At 53.6% G+C, this 18,907-nt stretch overlaps 2 protein-coding genes across 2 annotated transcripts; one reads left to right on the forward strand and one right to left on the reverse strand.

Annotated features, from left to right (window-relative positions):
- Positions 1-740: 740 nt before the first annotated feature.
- On the reverse strand, positions 741-7,454 carry LOC141933998 (uncharacterized). The gene is made up of 5 exons (XM_074849145.1): positions 7,403-7,454; positions 6,664-6,948; positions 1,445-1,507; positions 934-1,106; positions 741-794 (listed from the first exon to the last, which is right to left on the reverse strand). The coding sequence occupies exons 1-5, from the start codon at positions 7,452-7,454 to the stop codon at positions 741-743; spliced, it is 627 nt and encodes a 208-aa protein (XP_074705246.1).
- A 3,311-nt stretch (positions 7,455-10,765) lies between these two features.
- On the forward strand, positions 10,766-11,071 carry LOC141934215 (feather keratin Cos1-2). The gene has a single exon (XM_074849552.1). It carries the CDS (start codon positions 10,766-10,768, stop codon positions 11,069-11,071), a length of 306 nt encoding a protein of 101 aa, XP_074705653.1.
- The last annotated feature ends 7,836 nt before the right edge of the window (positions 11,072-18,907 follow it).

Consider the following 18,907-nt stretch of genomic DNA (forward strand, 5'->3'; position numbering starts at 1 on the left):
AATGATCCTGCCCTTGACCCATGGTGGCCTCTGAACTCCCCAACTAACATAAGCTCACAGCAGGGACGGCCTACCTGGTCACACCTCCATGGCTTGCTTCATCATGCGACAAGGAGTGAACCCACAGGCTGTCCCACCAGCACCTAGAAGCACTTCCATCCAATGGCTAAAGCCCATATCCATGTCCATTGTACTCAGGGACAGACAGAGAGCAGGGAAAAGGGTTTTGTGGGGTGAATGGGCTCAAGCTGGGCATGTTACTCTCATCAGTTGCATCTCCCGCTCTCACCAAGCACAGATCAGTCTTCCCTCAGCCACAGGGAACCCTTGCAAACAGGGCTGGGAGAAGATGACTCTGTCCAGTCCAAGACGTGTGTGGACAGTGTATATGTCTCTCTTGGGGTGCATTGAGTCTTCTTAATTAAGTCTGAAAGACTAGAGGTTTAGATTTCTGTGTGTGATTGCGCGTGTGTGTGCACGTGCACATGCTTGTGTGTCTGTGTGTGTTGTCTAAGCCAGCTGTTTGGTCTAGCTTGAGTCTCCCATACTGGGTTCCTCCAGCATGTGAGGTGAGTCCTCTCCTCATGCTGACATGTCTTGCTCCGGAAATGCTTGGGCCTCTCATCCTGTCACGCAAAAGATGCCTTCACTGGGGAATGTACCTGACATCAAGCAGGAAATGAAAAGACGATTCCGGAAGCCAAAACACAGCCCATAGCATTAGGTGGGATGTTTTGCATTCAGGATGAGCTTGTCAGATAATAACCACCTCTACAAGGGATGCCTCTGTCAGCCTGGGGCAGTAAAGGTTAAGGATAAAAGCCAGCACAGCTCCTCGTTCTCTCATCCACTTCTCCTGCCTCCTTCTCCCTGAGAACCAGGTGAGTCTGAGGCCCCTTCTCCTTCTCTGCTTTCTCGCAAAGGAGGTCTCACTTCAGTGAACCTGTCAGCTGTGACTGGCTTTGTTTTATACCAGATCTTGGGGCTGCTTGTCATGGGAGAGGGGGAGAGATTAAGCTTGGAGGGAGTCTGGGACAGTACTGTCTTGGATTCTGTTCTCAGGGGTAGATAGTAGCAACATAGGAGCTGCCGGCTCTTTTTGGACTCTGGCAGGAAGAGGTCAAGAAGCCCTCATACACCTCAGGACAGCCTCATACTGCAGTGGCAAGGTGCTCATGATGCATCTCTGTGTTTTATTTCCTTCCTGACCTCTCTCACAGGTACAACTCAGATCCCAAGACATGTCCTGCTGTGACCAGTGCCAGCCCTGCGAGCCCTGCTGCCGGCCCTGCGGCCCCACCCCGCTGGCCAACAGCTGCAATGAGCCCTGTGTCAGGCAGTGCCAGAGCTCCACCATCGTCATCCAGCCCTCCCCCGTGGTGGTGACCCTGCCTGGACCCATCCTCAGCTCCTTCCCACAGAACACCGTTGTGGGCTCCTCCACCTCCGCTGCCGTTGGCAGCATCCTCAGCTGTGACGGAGTGCCCATCAACTCTGGGGGCTTTGACCTCTCCTGCATTACCAACCGCTACTGCGGCAGAAGGTGCCCCCCCTGCTAAACCCACTGATGACAGCCCGGACATGGACCACCAGGAACTCAGAAGCTCATGCTGGACTGAGGACAGAGCTCCTGGCCAGTGATTTCAGAGAAGCTGAGCATCCTTCCAAGGGAGGGCAGCAGGGTCTCTCTAAAAACATGGCCAAAGTCTAACTTCTCTGCCTTCTCCTCCCTCCAATCTCTTTCTTGTCTTGTCTTTCTTCTGGGCTGTAAGAACCCCAGAGACAAGCTGGGGGATCTGTCGGCCCCTCTCCCTCCATAATGATGCATCCCTTCTGGGATCTCCACCATGGCCAAAGGGCACAGACATTTGGCAGCTGCTGGTGCTCTCCCTGCTCTGGCCATCTCCTTTCAAAGTGAACCAATTTCCCTCTTCAGAGTCATTAAAGCTTTCTGCATCCCAGCCTCTGCCTCCACATAATCCTTTTATTGGTGGACATTGTATCGAGTTGCTGAGGAAAAAAGGCATTGTCTTGATTGGTGGGTGATCGGGTTGGGGACCAAAGCAGATGTTTCGTTCATCATTCGGAGAGGAAGGGGAGGATGGGACACATGGCAGTGGGGACTGTTCAGGAACTGTCTCTTGGAGGTGAGGAAGTCATACCTGGCTCCTCCACAGCCAGTGGCCATAGGGCTCTGCCTTCTGGCATCTCTGCTCAGACACAGGCCCTTGGCCTCAGAGCATGACCTGCAGAAAGGGAACCTGACCACTGCTATCCCCTAGAGAGGAGCCCAATTCTGCTGGAGGCTCTGAGAGGTCAGTAGCTCACATGTTTGTGCAAAAGGGAGTTTTTCTAGCTTTAATGGTAGGAAAAGAAGCTCAGTCAAAAGATGTCTGCAAAAGATGCAGGAGTGGGATTGATGTGAGAAAAATCCTTTAAAACAGCCCCAGAACTAATCCTCCTCATATTCCCACATGTCCCCAGAATGAGGGGTTATGACCTGCACTCAAGGACAAGGATAGCAATGACAGGTCACCGCTACAACCTCCATCCCCCAAAGAGTTCACTGCACAGCCCAGCAGTTACACAGTTCAAAGGGCTAAGATGACCCTAAGGTTGATGAAGTCAGCCTGTCTGGCCCTCACACCAGAGCCCTCCTGTCACTCACACACCCCCAGCTCCCACCAGACAGGGCACCCCAAGGACAGCAGCCAGTGCCCAAACCCCCATGGTACATCTGTGCTGCCTGGCCTTCCCCCAGGCATGAGGCAGCTGACCCCAAGGCCAGGTGTTCTCCTGGCAGGCCCATGAAGTAGGGCATGAGAAGGGCTCCAAGGACTGGTAGAGTGCAGTGGGGAGAGCAGGTCCTCTGGATCTCAGCACATGACCATGCAACAACAGGAGATTCCAGAAGGTGGTTCAGACTATTATCCAAAATTGGAATCATCATGCAATTTCAGGAAGGAGCATTGCCCCATGACATGATATGTTTTCCATCTTACTTTGACCTCTGACCTCTGAGGGATACACCCTGGAGCAGATACTCTAAGAGACAGGCCTGCAGGAAAACCTGAAGAAGCAATGTGCAACAGGGAATAACAGGAAGGAAAGAGCAGCAGCAAGGAAATTTTGAACAAACAGCCACAACCTCCTGCATTGCCTGCCCCCTCACCAGAGCATTTGGATAGATGTACCATGTAATCCATGGCGAAAACAAGAGGACCTGAGACTCTGTCACCACCTTCTCCTTCATCTCAAACCACTGACACTGTCCCCTCCTGGAAGAAAATTTTGACCTGCAGATCACTGTGTGCCCAGGGGAAGCAGAGATGCCAGGGGAGAGCTGAGGGCCCCTTCCCCCAAGCTCAGAGATAAGACAGAGATAAGACAGGTGTAGAAAAGCACTCAGGTCATGTGAAATATCATTCTGCAATGAGTTACTTTGTGCTCCCATATTCCAACGTATTTATTGTTTGCTCTCCCAGATGTCCTGCCTTTCCTGCAAGACCCTGAACATTTTCTCACAGCTCTTTGGGAACATCCCAGCATGAGGACAGACCTGAATTCCACCACCAGGTGGGATCCAAATCTTATCATTCTTACCCCACTCAGGTGATAAGGGGACTTCTCATATCTCTTGCAGAACCTCACAGAGACATTTTTCTCCAGGTGCCTCACTCTCTTTGCCTCCTTCTCTTTCCCTCTGGCCCATCTCTCCTTTGGACACATAAGACACCCACTGTCTTCCACAAAAACGGAAATTTCTTTGACACCTCAAGCGGCCTCACTGTCAACATCCACTGTCATGGCCTACTGAGCTGACCCCACTCTCGTAATTAGGACATGTTGGTCTGCCACCATGGCGGATTTTTCCAGCTCATCCCACAGCTTCCCCACTCCAGGAACAGACAGACTGAGCATAATAAGAGATGTGTGCACAGAGGGACACACTAGAACCCAGAAATGCACATCCCAGAACTGCAGCCACCAGCAGTTTACTGTTGGGCAAAGAACTCACAGGGACTCAGAGACACAGGGACTCCCCCAGCCAAGTGCTGTTGACTTCCCACAGCTGCAGGAGAGACATGAAAAGCAGGGGGAGACCTCAAGGGGTTGAACAGAGCATCTTGTCCAGTGCCTGGCTCATGGGTCTTTGTCACAAGTTGAGGCTTTCACTGATCCCCAGAAGCAGGGCTAGGAGGACATTTGCCTTCCTTGGGTTTCTTTTGGCAAGGAGGTAATCCCACAGGAGCAGTCATGTCTCCTACCAAGAGCCCCCTTCTCCAAGAGGGGTCACTGGTGGACACTGAGGGAAGAGCAAGATTTGGACAAGCAGCTGCAATACTTCTCCTGAATACTCAGTGCTGTGTCCAGCTCACTTTCAGCAGCTCAGGATTGTTCCCGAGTCTGCTGTGGCAATGCACCCTCGTGGCAAGGAAAGCCAACAGCATCCTGGCCTGCAGTAGGAAGAGCATCACCAGCAGGACAAGGGACCTGATCCTTCCTCTCTACTCAATGCTGGTGAGGCCACTTCTGGAGTGCTGGATCCAGTTCTGGACTCCATAATGAACATCTCCTGCCATCCAGTGTCCAACCAGAGACAGGGGCTTGCACCCACCTCTCTCAGGGTTGGAGACAGGCCCCTTTGCAGCCCCTCAGGTGCTCCTTGTCCCTCCTCAGTAGTGTCTGAAGGGAGGTGGAACCAGGAACCAGGCACCTGGAAGCAGGAGTGTGACTCTCTGTGCCCACAGGGATTTTCTCTCCCTTCTCCCCACACCATGGATGAGGCCCTTCAAGGGAAATGTCTCTGGGAACAGCAGATGCTGTAAACATCCCAGCCAGAGTCAGAGACATGACCTCTCTGTGGCAGGAGGACATCCAGCACAACCCTTTGCTTCACAAAAATCTTATCCACATCCCTCTCGTTACAACTGATCAGCCTCTTTGTCTGGACGTGACACTTCTGAGAAGAGTGAGAAGAGAGGATCATCTTAGGAACTCTGGGGTGTTTCTGCCTACAGGGAAAATCTCCTTATGGGATGCAGTGGAAAAGAATTGGGGGACTGTGCAAGGGGCTGTGCATGGGTTGTTTAGGGGAAGCAGCAGAGACACAGATCAAGGCAGTTTGGCGTGGAGCAGGCATGGGAGGAGAGCTGGAAACAGGGACAAGAGGGGCTGATGCCATGTGACCATGGGGCTGATCCATGTGCTGGCCTGGCCATGCCTGTGGCTCTGCCTTGTTTGTCCCCCTGCCAGTAGTTCCCTGCAAACACAGTTACAAAGTGCAGCTGGGACAGGCACCACAGCTGATCCTTCACTCTGTGCCTTGGAACCCTCTGACCATGGACTTTGAAGAGCTGTGTTGGCTCCTTAAGCCTGTAATTGCTGAGTGATCTTTCCTTCCTTATCTCAACTCACGAGGCTTTGGTAATATCTTCTCTCCCCTGCCCAGTTGAGGAGGGGCAGTGATAGAGCAGCTTGGTGGGGAACATTGCACCCAGCCAAGTTTAACCCACCTCAGGTGCCCAGACCAGGCTTTTCCTGTGTCTCCTGGGCCTCAAATCAGAAAGACCTGAATCCTGTCAAACAGGCTCGTGGTCTCAACACTGCGCCACTGAGGGGAGCGATGAAGGTGCCTGTGACCTCGACATCTGCTTCTCCTCTGGCTGTGGAGCTTGAACTCCTGACTCCGTGCGATGAATCTGTAACATGAGCAGAAACATTCTGAAAGATCCGTGACAGCCTGTAGCTGGAGGATGCAGTTTTTCATTGTATATTGGAGCTTTTACAAAGTAACGAAATGTGCAACCCCTTCTGGCTGTTCTTTCTCAAGGAAAGCTTTTCATTAGCAACTCAGCCCTGGAGTGCCCGTGGGGCCGGGGCAGAGGAAAGCACCTGCTCGGGGTTCCCTTGGCTGTCCTCGGGGGGAAAGGCCGGAGCCCGAGGAGGGGCCCTGTATGTTCCGTGTGAGCCGAGGGCTGCCCGGCTGCCCGTGGGCAGGAGGAGCTCTGCTGCACCGGGTACTTCCTGGCTGCGTTGGCTTCTTAATTGCCCCGTTGCTAATTGGCTCCGTCGAACGTGCAGGGAGGCTGTTGGCGGTACTAACAGCCTTGGGGGAGCCCTTGGTGCATGTGCCCGGGAAGGGCAAAAGCTCTGGGACTCTGTCCCCTGGGCGAGGCATTTCTGAGGCAGAGCTGGCCGGCCGTTACAGACAGGCCCGAGGATGCCCCGTTAGGCAGCAGAGTCTGAGCCCGTCGGGAGGCAGCAAGAGAGCCTGGGGGAAAGCCCGCCCTGCCCTGCCTGCCTTGCCCAGCCCGTCTGCCTGTCCCTGGGCAGCGCTGCCCAAGCGCGGCTCTTTGGTGGCCTCGGGAGCACAGACCCGCAGCGGCCGTCAATGAGAAGAGGTGCTGAGGCCAGGCCTTGACTGCTGGGGGGGCCTGGTGGTGCCGGTGTTGGTGGCGGGGCCGGGCGGGCGGGGGAAGCGGCCCGGGGCCCAGGGACAGGCGGGGCCGGGCGAGGCGAGGCGGCCCCGGCGGGCGGAGCGGCAGCGCCCCCTGGCGGGCCCGCCCGGGGCTGTCCCCCCGCCCCCGCCGGCCCCGCCCGGCCCCGCCCGCGGCGGTTCGTGCCCGGCCGCAGCCCCGGCTCCTCTCCCCGTGTCTCCCAGCGCGCAGTAATACACCGCCGCGTCCCCGCGCCGGGGCCGGGCGAGCCACAGGGCGCTGGACCGGCGGTCTGCCGCCACCGACAGCCGCCCCGGCGGGGCCTGCAGATCTTTGGAGCCCTGAAAAGAGCTCACGAGGAATGTGGGGGCTCGGCCCGGGAGCTGACGGTACCAGTGGATGTAGTCGTAAGACTGGATGTTGGGGTGGGAGCAGTTGATGGTGACGCCGGTGCCCTCGTTGGTCTCTGCCGACGGCTCCTGCTGCACCTGGGCTCTGCCCGCAGCCACTGCCGAGGAGAAAAGAAGAATCCCTTTGCTTCAGCTGAACATGTGCAGCGGGAGAGGGGAGAAGGGGACACTTCACAGATGATAGGGGTGTGATCTGAGAACACAGGATGGAGAAACAATTCCTCTGAGAGTGGTTGTTTGGGGACAGGATTGTATGAGGGATGTTTGGAAGGACAGTCCGAGTGAGGAAGAGGAGAGTGGACTGAGGAAAAGAGATTGGCTGGGACGGATGGATGGATGGATGGATGGATGGATGGATGGATGGATGGATGGATGCAGAAGTGGAGTAACAGAATAGAGAAGCAAGCTGGGAGGGAACGACCTCGTTGGGGACAGAAGGGAGGATAGAGAAGAGAATAAGGTTCAAGAGGAGCAGGAGGGTCACAGGCGAGACCCGGCCCAGCCCCGGCCCCCGCAGCCCCTGTCCCAGCCGCCGCCGCCAGCCCCGCGCACCCAGGAGCACCGCGGCCAGCCCCGCCAGCCCTGCGCCCCGGCCCCGCCGCATCCCGCCGCTCCGCCGCCCGCGCCTCGCTGCCCCCCGCCAGCCCCGGCTCTCTGCTCCGGCCGCGGCGCCTCCTCTCCGCCGCCTCCGCTCCTCTCGGCCGCCGCCAGCTCCGCCCCGGGGCTGAGCCCTGCGCCGGCGCCGCTCGGGGGCTCGCCCGGGCTCAGAGTGCTCAGCGGCTCTGCACCGCCACCACTTGCGCTCCCGGCAATCCCACTCTCTCCCTCCTCCAGCAAGGGCTCCCCAGCAAGAAGAAGCCTGCCCAGCGCCAGCTGCAGCCTGGGGCAGCAGCAGGGCCTTGGCCCAGCACATGCAGCAGCTTCCCAGAGCTGTCCCCGAGCTCAGCGCCTGCAAACAGCAGCCACTCACCTCCTGCCCATGGCACGGAGGAGGCTGAGAGCCTCCCTTCAGCTGCCCCTCTGCAGGCCGAGCACAATGCCTCCGAGCTGCTCTCTAGCAGAGGGGATGGGAGGCCAAGGGTGACCTGGGCGTGCAGGCTTCAGGGAGGGCAGGGGACAGGGGGAATCACACATTCACACTGTAGCTGAGCAGGGACCTGCAGAGGTTGTTTGGACCAACTGTTGCTTGGAATAAATCCCATTAGATCAGTCTGCCCCAGGACGGAGATTGCAGAATTTCCCTGCGAAATCCATTCCAGTTCTAATTCTTTCTCTTTGCCTCTTGCTTAACTAGAAATCTCTCTCTTCCAGAAGCCTCGATTCATGTCAGAGGACCTCCACAGTCCAGTCCATCTTCTCTCTTTCCTTTGAACTCTTACTTCCTGGATCTGCTGGGAACAATTTGCTGACAGAGATCAATGTCTGCCTGTTGCCTGTGGTTGGGTGTCATCCCCAAACTTGCAGGAAGTTCTGACCTTTCAGTTGCTCATGGTGTGTTAATGAAACAATTGGTGTATTGATCCTACTGCTGATCCCTGACAACGACCAACAGTAAGTGACTGCTAGCTGAGATTTGCACCACTCATCAACAGCCATTGAGCCTGGTAGTCCAGCCAATATTCCACCCACATTATCATCCTGTCACTGAACACATCTCTTACAAATTTCATCATAAATGAAATATGAAAGGAGCTATCAAGGTCTTGCTAAACTGTAGGTACACACCTCCCCTGCCCTTTCCTTGTCCACAGTGCTTGGTACCTCCTGAGACACCAGCAAGGTTTCCCTCAGCTACACGAGAGCCTCAGCTCAGCAGCAGCTCCACGGAGAGGGGAATCAGCCCTGACTGAGCTCTCCCAGCAGAGCTCCCTGGCACTGATCTCCCCGAGGTCACTCAAGGGAAGGGGGGAAGCCTTGGCTGCACTGTGTCCAAGCTGGGCCTGAGCCCAGGCAGACAAATATTCAGGAGGGCAGATGGGCTTAGAACATTTACCCACTGTACACAGCCCATGTCAGAAAGAGAGTCTCTTCTGGACAGCCCTGTGGGGCAGCAGCAGGCTTTGGCGGATGTGGTGTCAAACCTAATGCCCCTTCCCTTGTGGTCCTTGTGGGCTGAAGTCCAAGGCAGCCACGATGTCTTTGGCTTTCTTGTGAGAGTCACAGGGTCTGTCCTTCCCCTCACAGCACAGCGATATCAGGCTCTCTGTTCTGTTCATTCCTTATCTGTTTGCTCCAAGGTCTCAGGTCCTGCCTGATACAGCACCAGACCGATGATCTACAAATGTACATTTTGATGTGTCCCACCCCAGGCACCACCGACACTGCACGGGAAGCAGATGCACTCAGGGATGGCCAGCACATGGTCAGCAGGATTCCTCAGCCTTTCTCCTTGCCCAGAAAGCAATCCCCGTCCTTCTGAACTCTCTAGAGCTGGGGAGAGCAGCTGTGTCCTGGCCTGGAGAGGCAGGGAGGGGGCACTGCCAGCCGTGCTGAGGCACTCCCACTGCTGTTACACTGAATTAAACTAAGGAGCCAAGCTGGAGTGAAACCATCCTTGTAGTGGCCTGACATTGGCAGCAGCGGAGCGTAAGTTTGAAGGAACAAGAAAAGGAGGTCTCAGGATCCAGGGGCTGCACTTCAGAGCGTCTTCCCTGGACACATCTCTAGCAGGCTGGTGCCATCACCGTTCAGCTGCACTCAGGTTCCTTCTGACCCTGGCAACCTGCTGCTTTGTGGTGCTCATGGACAGAGCAGAGGAGAGTGTCCCTGCCATGAGCAGCACATTCCCTTGTGATGAAGGACACACAAGGTCACACATACACACATTGTGCACACCTGCATGGAATTATACACAAATCTTTGCTCCCATGTGCATGCACACAAACACATCTGCTTACAAGTAAAGACAAGGAAAGAACATACATGGGAACAAAAGGGTCCATGGACTCTGCTGAGGATCCCGGGGGACTGGGCAGTGTTAGGCAGGATGGGGTCAAACCCCAGCAGCACAACACCTACACCTGGGGAGGCAACAACAAGTGACCACTGAGGTGAGCTGAGGAGGGAGGCAGGGAAGGAGAAGGACTGTGGCAGAACCTCATGCACAGGAGCCCACGTCATCCATCTGAGGATGGGTGCAGCTTTTTCCTGAGAACAACACTTCAAACAGCCCCACCAGAGTGACCCAGACTGACATCACTTGCCTGCTCTGAAAACATCCAACACTTGAGCTGAGTCTTCTGCCAGCACTGCTGCATTCCTGCCCTAGAAATCCTGGGGCCTTTCATCCCAGTGCTCAGAACAAGCCTTCACTGGGGAATGGGCATGGCACAAACCTGGAAATGAAAAGGAGCAGTGCAGGAAATGAAAGCACAGCCCATAGCATTAGCTGCGATGGTTTGCATTCAAGATGAGCTTGTCAGAAAATTGTTACCTCTGCAAAGGTGCCTCTGGTCCTGCGGCAGTGAAGGGCAGGTATAAAAGGCAGCCCAAGTCCCTGCTCTCTCATGCACTTCTCTTGGCTCCTTCTGCTTGGGAACCAGGTGAGTCTGAAGCCCCTTCTCGTCCTCTTCCAAAGGGAGATCTGCACTTGAGAGACATCCCAGCTAATATTGCTCTGTCCTGTCCTGGGGTTTGGATTTTCTTGTCATGACAGAGAGAAGTGGGGACATGGTGTGCTTATAGAGGCTGGGGGGCTGAGTAGAGTTTAAGTTTATGCATAAGGAGAGACCTTTGTTTAGCCAGGCTGTTCTTTGTGGGGGAATGAAGACCTTGTGGCTATTGACAAAACTTTCATCTCCCCACTAAGTATAGGCCTTATCTCCTCTATGACAGGGTAACCAGGCAGCTCCTCACCCACCCTTGTGCTCTGCTTCCTCCCTGTTTCTACCCAGGTGCACCTCCACCCTCAGAGACATGTCCTGCTATGACCAGTGCCTGCCATGCCGGCCCTGCGGACCGACCCCGCTGGCCAACAGCTGCAATGAGCCCTGTGTCAGGCAGTGCCAGAGCTCCACCGTTGCCATCCAGCCCTCCCCCGTGGTGGTGACCCTGCCCGGACCCATCCTCAGCTCCTTCCCACAGAACACCGTTGTGGGCTCCTCCACCTCCGCTGCCGTTGGCAGCATCCTCAGCTGTGACGGAGTGCCCATCAACTCTGGGGGCTTTGACCTCTCCTGCATTACCAGCCGCTACTGTGGCAGAAGGTGCCCACCCTGTTAAAGGTGCCGACAAACCCCAGGAAACAGCTTGAGGAACTCAGAACATGGTGCTGGGTAGAGGATTAATATTTTGGAGGTTGCTTTTGGGATAGCGGAATGGTTTTGCCTTTCTTTCCTTTTTCTTTGTTTACTACCTCTCCCCTCACGCACCCCAGCACCAACTGGGGAAGGCCCATCTATCTCGTCTTCCTCCCTGGGACAGGCAGACAGACATCATGCAGAAACTTCTCTATGGCCAAGGACTGCAGATTCTTAACTGCACCTGGGGTTCTCTGCACTGCTGACCTCCACTTGGAGTGAATTTATTTCCTTCTTTTGACTCATTAAAGTTCTGCTGCATTCAAGCCTGGCCTCCATGTGGTCCTTCCCTGTGTGGACACGCCCCAAGCTGCCAAAGGAGAAGGGTGTTGCTCTGGGTGGAAGGGGGTGAGGGCACAAGGAGACCTTGCCTTGTTGTGTCTCTGTGCACAAATGCCCAGAAAGGCAGGAGGCTCTGAGGGCTCAGCAGCCCCATCAGCTCCTGAGCAAGAGCGTTCCTCTTGCTATGGCTGGAGCTGCACTGCCTTGGCAGGGGGTTGGCTTTGGGCTCTGAAAGGTGATTTGCTTTGCAGAATGGCAAGAGTGGTAAAGAAGGGAAGAGCCCTTGGGATGGCCCAGAGCTGCTACTCCACCTTCCTCTGCCCTCCACCGCTCAATCTAGGGGCCATGGCCAGCACACATGGATGGGACTAGCAGGGAAAAGTCACCCATGCTGCTGAATGTCTTGAGGCTGGCTCATGAAGCACAGCTCAGAACACCTGAAGGCCAAAGGCTCTATAGCAGCGTTTCACTTGCATGTCTGAAATTTTTTTCCCTAGTCATGCTGCTAATGACGAACATCATCATCCATATAGACCTCCTACACTACCACACTGAACCTTGTAACAAGGGGAAGGTCCTTGGCAATGATGATACTCTCTGAAATTTTCCTTCTGGATGAGGGATGGATGGCATTGTTTCTGACAGATGAGTAAGACCCTTGGCCAAAGCACTGCCAAAGTGCTGCCACTGACTCCTGGCATGACCCCTGGTTTGCCGACCCAACTAAAGAGCTCTTGCAAAGGTAGGAAAAGGCCACAGGATCCATGCAGGCTTTACACTTCAAATTAAGGGCATTTGTGCCAGAGGTTGGGTTTTATTTATGGTGATTTAAACCATTGACTGACAGAGTAGGAGCTGTTCTTTACATCACACTTATTCCTGTGCTGTGCACCTTGATTTACACCCTAAGAAAAGTGGATGTGAAATTTGTTGGTATTTCTTCACTGCCAACGCTGGCCAGTTTCTACTGTTAGACAGCTGAAATGATGACGAGATCTGCTTCCATTTGAAGAAAATGCTCTGAAAGCCTGACTGACCAAAATGGGGTAATCCATGTGTGGATGAGACATACACAGTGTCCTGTACTCTAGAAAGGGGGCAACAAATTATACTGTGCTGTGGGAGTGACTGACAACTGCTGTGGGTTGCCCAGGGAGGTCAAAGGCCTTCCCATATCCAAAACTACCTGGACACGGTCCTGGGCAACTGGCTCTAGGTGGCCATGTTTGAGCAGGGGGCTTGGACCAGATGACATCCAGAGGTCCCTTCCAACCTCAGCTGTTCTGTGATTCTCTCATTCTGGGAGAGCAGCTGATGTAGAGCAGCTCAGGCTTTCCAGCACGTGAAGGGATGTAAGGTCACAGACATAATCCTGCTTTCCTTTCTTGTCTTAGCACTAATAATGGGCATTTTAAGGAACGCTTGGAAGAAGCTGAGTACCTCTCTTACTGGAACCAGACACTCTCATTTCTGTTGCCCCAGCCCCAGTGTCTGCAACCTGTAGAGAGTCTGGCTTGTCCCAGGGGACACCACGCTCTGCTGCTGTGTGAATACACCACTGAGGCACCATTTCCTTTACAGAGCAGGGGCCTGTCCCCCACCCCCACATCTCCCTTCAGGAGACCACTGAGCACAGCTGGGAGCATCTAAGGCTGTAAGAGTTGTCTCACTTGCAATGTGGGGATTCTTTGTGGCTGCAGCAATATGGTTCTCCAGTTTTTATGTTATCCCTGACACACAGACTTGGGACACAGAGAAGCTGAATGCCTGGAAAGGCCATGGCAGCTTCATCTCTCGCTTTTCTAGTGAGGAAACACCAGAATGAAGCACAGTCAAACCCTTGTTCTCATTAAAACTGATGGGAATGGCCAGGAACTGATTCATTGCCTTAAGTCTAGGGCCTGAAGGACTTGCCTAGGATTTGTCATCGCAAGAGGCTGAGAGCTGGCATTGAACTTCCTGGTTGTCAGTGCTGTGTGTGCATGGTCATGCTCACATACATGTTCTTCTGGCTGTGCTCACGTGTCCATTTGCACATACGTGTGCCTGTGTGTGCCTGGGGTAATGCACAGGCAAGCAGGAGTGTGCACAAATATTGGCTGCGGGTGTGTTTGTGCACGTCTGTTGATGAGGGCGTATGTGTTTTATCACATGCACGTGTCTTCATGTAGCTGAGCATGGATGGATGTGACATTGGTCTGCAGATATGTAAGTGTGTGGGCACATATATGTGTTGGTATGTGCTTTTTTGCCTGCGTGTCGCTGTACATCAGCGTACAGGTAAATTTGTTTGCACACCCCTGGGTTAAGGAGGATGCATATATGTCAGCATGTGTGTTGAATATCTGTGTGTACATGTTGGTTTGTGGGGAGGCTGTGCCTGTGTCTGCTCATGGACTCCTTTGGAAACCTGTGTGCACACACCTCTTTACAAGAGCACAGATATGACACATGTCTGTGTGTGTTCATGCCTCTGTGTGTGTGCGTACCTTGGTGTGGGTATAGGTGTGCATGTGTGTGCACCCATGAGGGTATGTCAAAGCTGTTGTTAAAATCCAGGTACAGCCAAGCCAGTGCCTCTCCCCTGCCCCACAGTCCCAGTCACCTCCTCACAGAAAGCAATGAGGTTGCTCAGGCATGATTTGGCCTCAGTCAATTCATGTGAGCTGCTTCCAAGCCCGTCCTGAGCCTTTCATGAGTTTAGGAACGGCTTCTGAGAGTATTTCCTGTATGTCCTTTTCAGGGACTGAGTAGAGACTCCCTGAACACATTTGGATACACCCCAAATGATCCCATGAACTTGTGTATGGCCAGATGAGAGTAAGAGCTCCTTAGTTCTTTCTTCTTCTACTGTGGGTGGTGTTCCGTTCCCTGAGAGTCTGTGGGAAGGTTCAGGGACATGGTGGGCCTGCGGAGAAGCCATATCAATAAAAACTGAAGGTAAACAGGCATCGAGTACATCAGCCTTTTCCTTGTTATTTGTCCAAGTCCTCTTCCTCACTGACCAATGAGCCCTCACCTATTCAGCCTTCCTTTTGCTGCCAATAGGCTCAGAGATATCTTGCCTGATTCCCTTCACCTCCTTTGTAAGTGTCTACTACAGTCGTTTTGGCTTTTCTTGACTCACCTCTTTGCACATTGCAGGGACCATCCTTGTGCTCTGAGGAGGTCAGTCCCCTCTCCTGGGACTCTCTGGGCTCCAGGGCAGTTTCCCATGGCAGCATACCAAGTCGGAAAGTCCCTGATGAGACTAAGCCGTGCTCTTCTGAATTCAGGGCAGTAATCCTCCTGTTTGTCTTGGTCAGTCCTTTGAGGATCCTGAGCTCCACAGTCTCCTGGTCACTGCAGGCAAGGCTGCCCATGAACTTTACATCATCCAACAGTTCTTCCTCTTTTGTGACTAGCAAGTCTAAGAGATCCTCTCCCTTAATCCATTCATGGATTGCCTGCATCAAAAATTTGTATTCCATACACACCAGACATGTCCTGTTTTGCTTGTGCCCAGCCATTTTCCTCCTGCAGTAGGTACTGACGTGGTACCAGATGAGCACCAGGGCTTGTGACTGTGAGGCTTTCACCAACTGCCTGACAAAGGTGTCATCTGCCTCCTCTTCTTGGGCAGGAAATGCATAGCCGCCACCTAAGTACACCACCACCTGCGTCACAGGGGAAGTGTGAGAGCCTCCCCTGGCATGCTGTTCCCCCGTGCATGCCTCTTCTACCCTTGTGACATCCCTGCTCTTCAGTCTGTGGGAGACCTCTCCCTCCATACCTACTTTAAACTCCTCCTTCACAGTTTAGCAGCAATTTGGAAAGACACTCTTGTCTCACCTTGCCGGGCACATTCCACCCCTGACCAGTAGTCTTCACTCGTCCAAGAAGGTCGTGTGGGGATAGAAGTCAGAGCTGTGCAGTGCTGCTGCAGCCTCCTGCTGCCATGCCCGCTGCCCAAATGAGCTCTTCCACATGAGGGAGAGGGAGTCTCTTCTGACTTCTGTGCCATGCTTTGGATCTCACTCTTAGTAAATATGCATCACACTCTTAGAAAATATAGGTAATTAAGGAGTTGTGAGTGAAATGGAACAAGATCCCTTCAGGGGATATGTCCTTCCAGCCCTGTGGGACCAACTCAGATTCCAGCACATCCTTGTTAAGGCTCTTTCAGCCCAGACTCACTCACCAGCATAATTCATAGACTCACAGAATCATAGAAGAGTTTGTGTTGGAAGGGACCTTGAAAGACCATCTAGTTCAAGCCTCCTGCCATGGGAAGGGACATCTCTCACTAGGTCAGGTTGCTCAGAGCCCCATCTAACCTGACCTTGGACACTTCCAATTATGGAGATTCCTCAACTTCTTGGGTAAATCTCTGCCAGTGTCTCAAAACCCTCATAGGAAAAATCTTCTTCCTTATGACCAATCTATATCTACCTTCTTTCAGTTTAAAGCCATTGCCTCTTTATTACTACAGGCCCTTTGAAAACATCTTTCTCTGTCTTTCTTATAAGCTCCCCTTTAAGAATTGAAAGACCTCAAGAAGGTCTCTCTAGACCCGTCTCCTCTCCAGGCTGAACAATCCCACCTCACTCAGCCTTTCCTCATAGGAGAGGTGTTCCATCCCTCTCACCATCTTCGTGGCCTCCTCTTTCCCTCAGTCAGTGAAGAGACGTCAGCTCACACACGGGACTTATCCCACCCCAAAGCAGATGTACACGGCAAATGGAATGAACCCTCTTTCTGGAGACACTGATCCTGCCCTTGACCCATGGTCACCTCTGAACTTCCCAGCTCGCATTAGCTCACAGCAGGGCTGACCTACCTGGTCACATCTCCATGGCTTGTTTCATCATGCGATCAGGAATGAAACCACAGGCTGTCCTACCAGCACCTACAAGCACCTCCATCCCATGCCTAAAGCCCACATCCATGTCCACGGTACTCAGGGACAGACAGAGAGCAGGGAAAAGGATTTTTTGGGGTGAATGGGCTCAAGCTGGACACAATTCTCTCATCAATTGCATCTCCCGCTCTCAACAAGCACAGATCTGTCTTCCCGCAGTGTAAGAGTCGGTCAGAAGATCAGCATTGTCTCAACATTGTCATCAGGGACATGGACAGTGAGATACCCGACAACGGCCTGTTTGGAGCACAGCTGCCGACCCCTGGAACGGAATGTGGTGCAAAGGCTCCTGAATGCAGAACTGTGTGGCACAGCCAGTGCTGTGCTGTTCTCCTGAGTACTGAACCGTGTGGTGCAGGCAGTGCAGTGCTGTTCTTTGGTGCCTGAGCCGTGTAGTACAAAGAGTGTTGTGCTATTGTTCGGTACCTGGGTCTAGCTAGAGCGGTTAGTGATAATTGCATAGCCATTGTCAAAAAAGATGGATCGCGACTGTTGCCATAACACCGATGAAGAAATCATGAACCTCAGATGAACTTTGCTTCATTATAATACCAAAACACACCTCCTGGTTGAAGGTTACCCGCCTCCGAGACTGACCACACCTCGGACACTCCCCCCCGCGCACGCGCGATGGCCTTGCTCGAGAGGGGTGGAGATATGATAATTGAATTCTGAGAAGGGCGGAGACCCCTGAGGCAGAGGTGGAGCAAGGTGTGTTACTAAGCATAAAAGATGACTTCTGGACAACGAAAATTGGAAGCTTCCCCACCAAGGACCACGACGATCGACGACGCAGGATCAGCTGGACCCGGGACCGTTAGGACGTCATGAGATCAGCGGTGGTAGCTATAACCTCTCTCCCTCTTCTCTCTAAACTTGACTTTACTTTTCTCCTTTCTTTCACCCATCTCTAACTATCGCGTGCCTCTTCACAGGCAACCCAATAAAGTTTCACTGTTTGATTACTGCTATCCCCTTTGGTGTTGGACACCTTAATTTTGCACTTTCGAGATCGTAGCAAACGAACCATCACGAGTCCACTGAGTGGACCATGACACGTAGCCACAGGGAGCCCTTGGAAACAGGGCTGGGAGAATATGACTCTCTGAAGTCCAACACTTGAGTGGACAGTATATATGACTCTCTCTTTGGGAGTCTTGAGACTTCTCAATAAACTCTGAATTACTAGAGGTCTAGCTTTGTGTGTGTGTGCGTGTGTGTGTGTGCATGTGTGTGTGCATGTTTGTATGGCATGCTCCGGAAATGCTTGGGCCTCTCATCCTGTCATGCAAAAGATGCCTTCACTGGGGAATGTACCTGACATCAAGCAGGAAATGAAAAGATGATTCCATAAGGCAAAACACAGCCCATAGCATTAGGTGGGATGTTTTGCATTCAAGATGAGCTTGTCAGATAATAACCACCTCTACAAGGGATGCCTCTGTCAGCCTGGGGCAGTAAAGGTCCAGGATAAAAGCCAGCCCAGCTCCTCACTCTCTCAGCCACTTCTCTTGTGTCCGTCTCCTTGAGAACCAGGTGAGTCCGAGGCCCCTTCTCCTTCTCTGCTTTCTCGCAAAGGAGGTCTCACTTCAGTGAACCTGTCAGCTGAGACTGGCTTTGTTCTATACCAGATCTTGGGGCTGCTTGTCATGTGAGAGGGGAGTGGGGAGAGTTAAGCTTGGAGGGAAGATGGAACAGTAGTGACGAGGCTTCTGTACTCAGGGGTAGACAGTAGCCACATAGCAGCTGGTGCTTCTTTTTGATCCGTCTCAGGATGAGTCCAAGAAACCCTCATTCATCTCTTCATAGACTCCAGATTTAGGCACTGCATGTTCTGTAGCTGCCTCATGGTGCAGTGACAAGCTGCTCCTCACACGTCCCCATGTTTTTCTTCCTCCCTGCCCTCTCTCCCAGGTGTTCCTCGGGCCTCAAGACATGTCCTGCTGTGACCAGTGCCAGCCCTGTGAGCCCTGCTGCCGGCCCTGCGGCCCCACCCCGCTGGCCAACAGCTGCAATGAGCCCTGTGTCAGGCAGTGCCAGAACTCCACCATCGTCATCCAGCCCTCCCCCGTGGTGGTGACCCTGCCCGGACCCATCCTCAGCTCCTTCCCACAGAACACCGTTGTGGGCTCCTCCACCTCCGCTGCTGTTGGCAGCATCCTCAGCTGTGACGGAGTGCCCATCAACTCTGGGGGCTTTGACCTCTCCTGCATTACCAGCCGCTACTGTGGCAGAAGGTGCCCCCCCTGCTAAAGCCACCAGTGACAGCGCGGACGAGGACCACCAGGAACCCAGAAGCTCATGCTGGACTGAGGACAGAGCTCCTGGCCAGTGATTTCAGAGAGGCTGAGCATCCTCCCAAGGGAGGGCAGCGGGGTCTCTCTGAAAACATGGCCAAAGTCTAACTCCCCTGTCTTCTACTCCCTCCCATGACTTTCTTCTCTTCTCTTCTTCTGGGCTGTAAAATTCCAAAACCAAGCTGGGGGATCTGCTGGCCCCTCTCCCTCCATGATGATGGATCCCTTCTGGGATCTCCACCATGGCCAATGGGCACAGACATTTGGCAGCTGTTGGTGC

Source organism: Strix aluco, chromosome 24, assembly GCF_031877795.1.
Source record: "Strix aluco isolate bStrAlu1 chromosome 24, bStrAlu1.hap1, whole genome shotgun sequence".
NCBI classification, from domain to species: domain Eukaryota; kingdom Metazoa; phylum Chordata; class Aves; order Strigiformes; family Strigidae; genus Strix; species Strix aluco.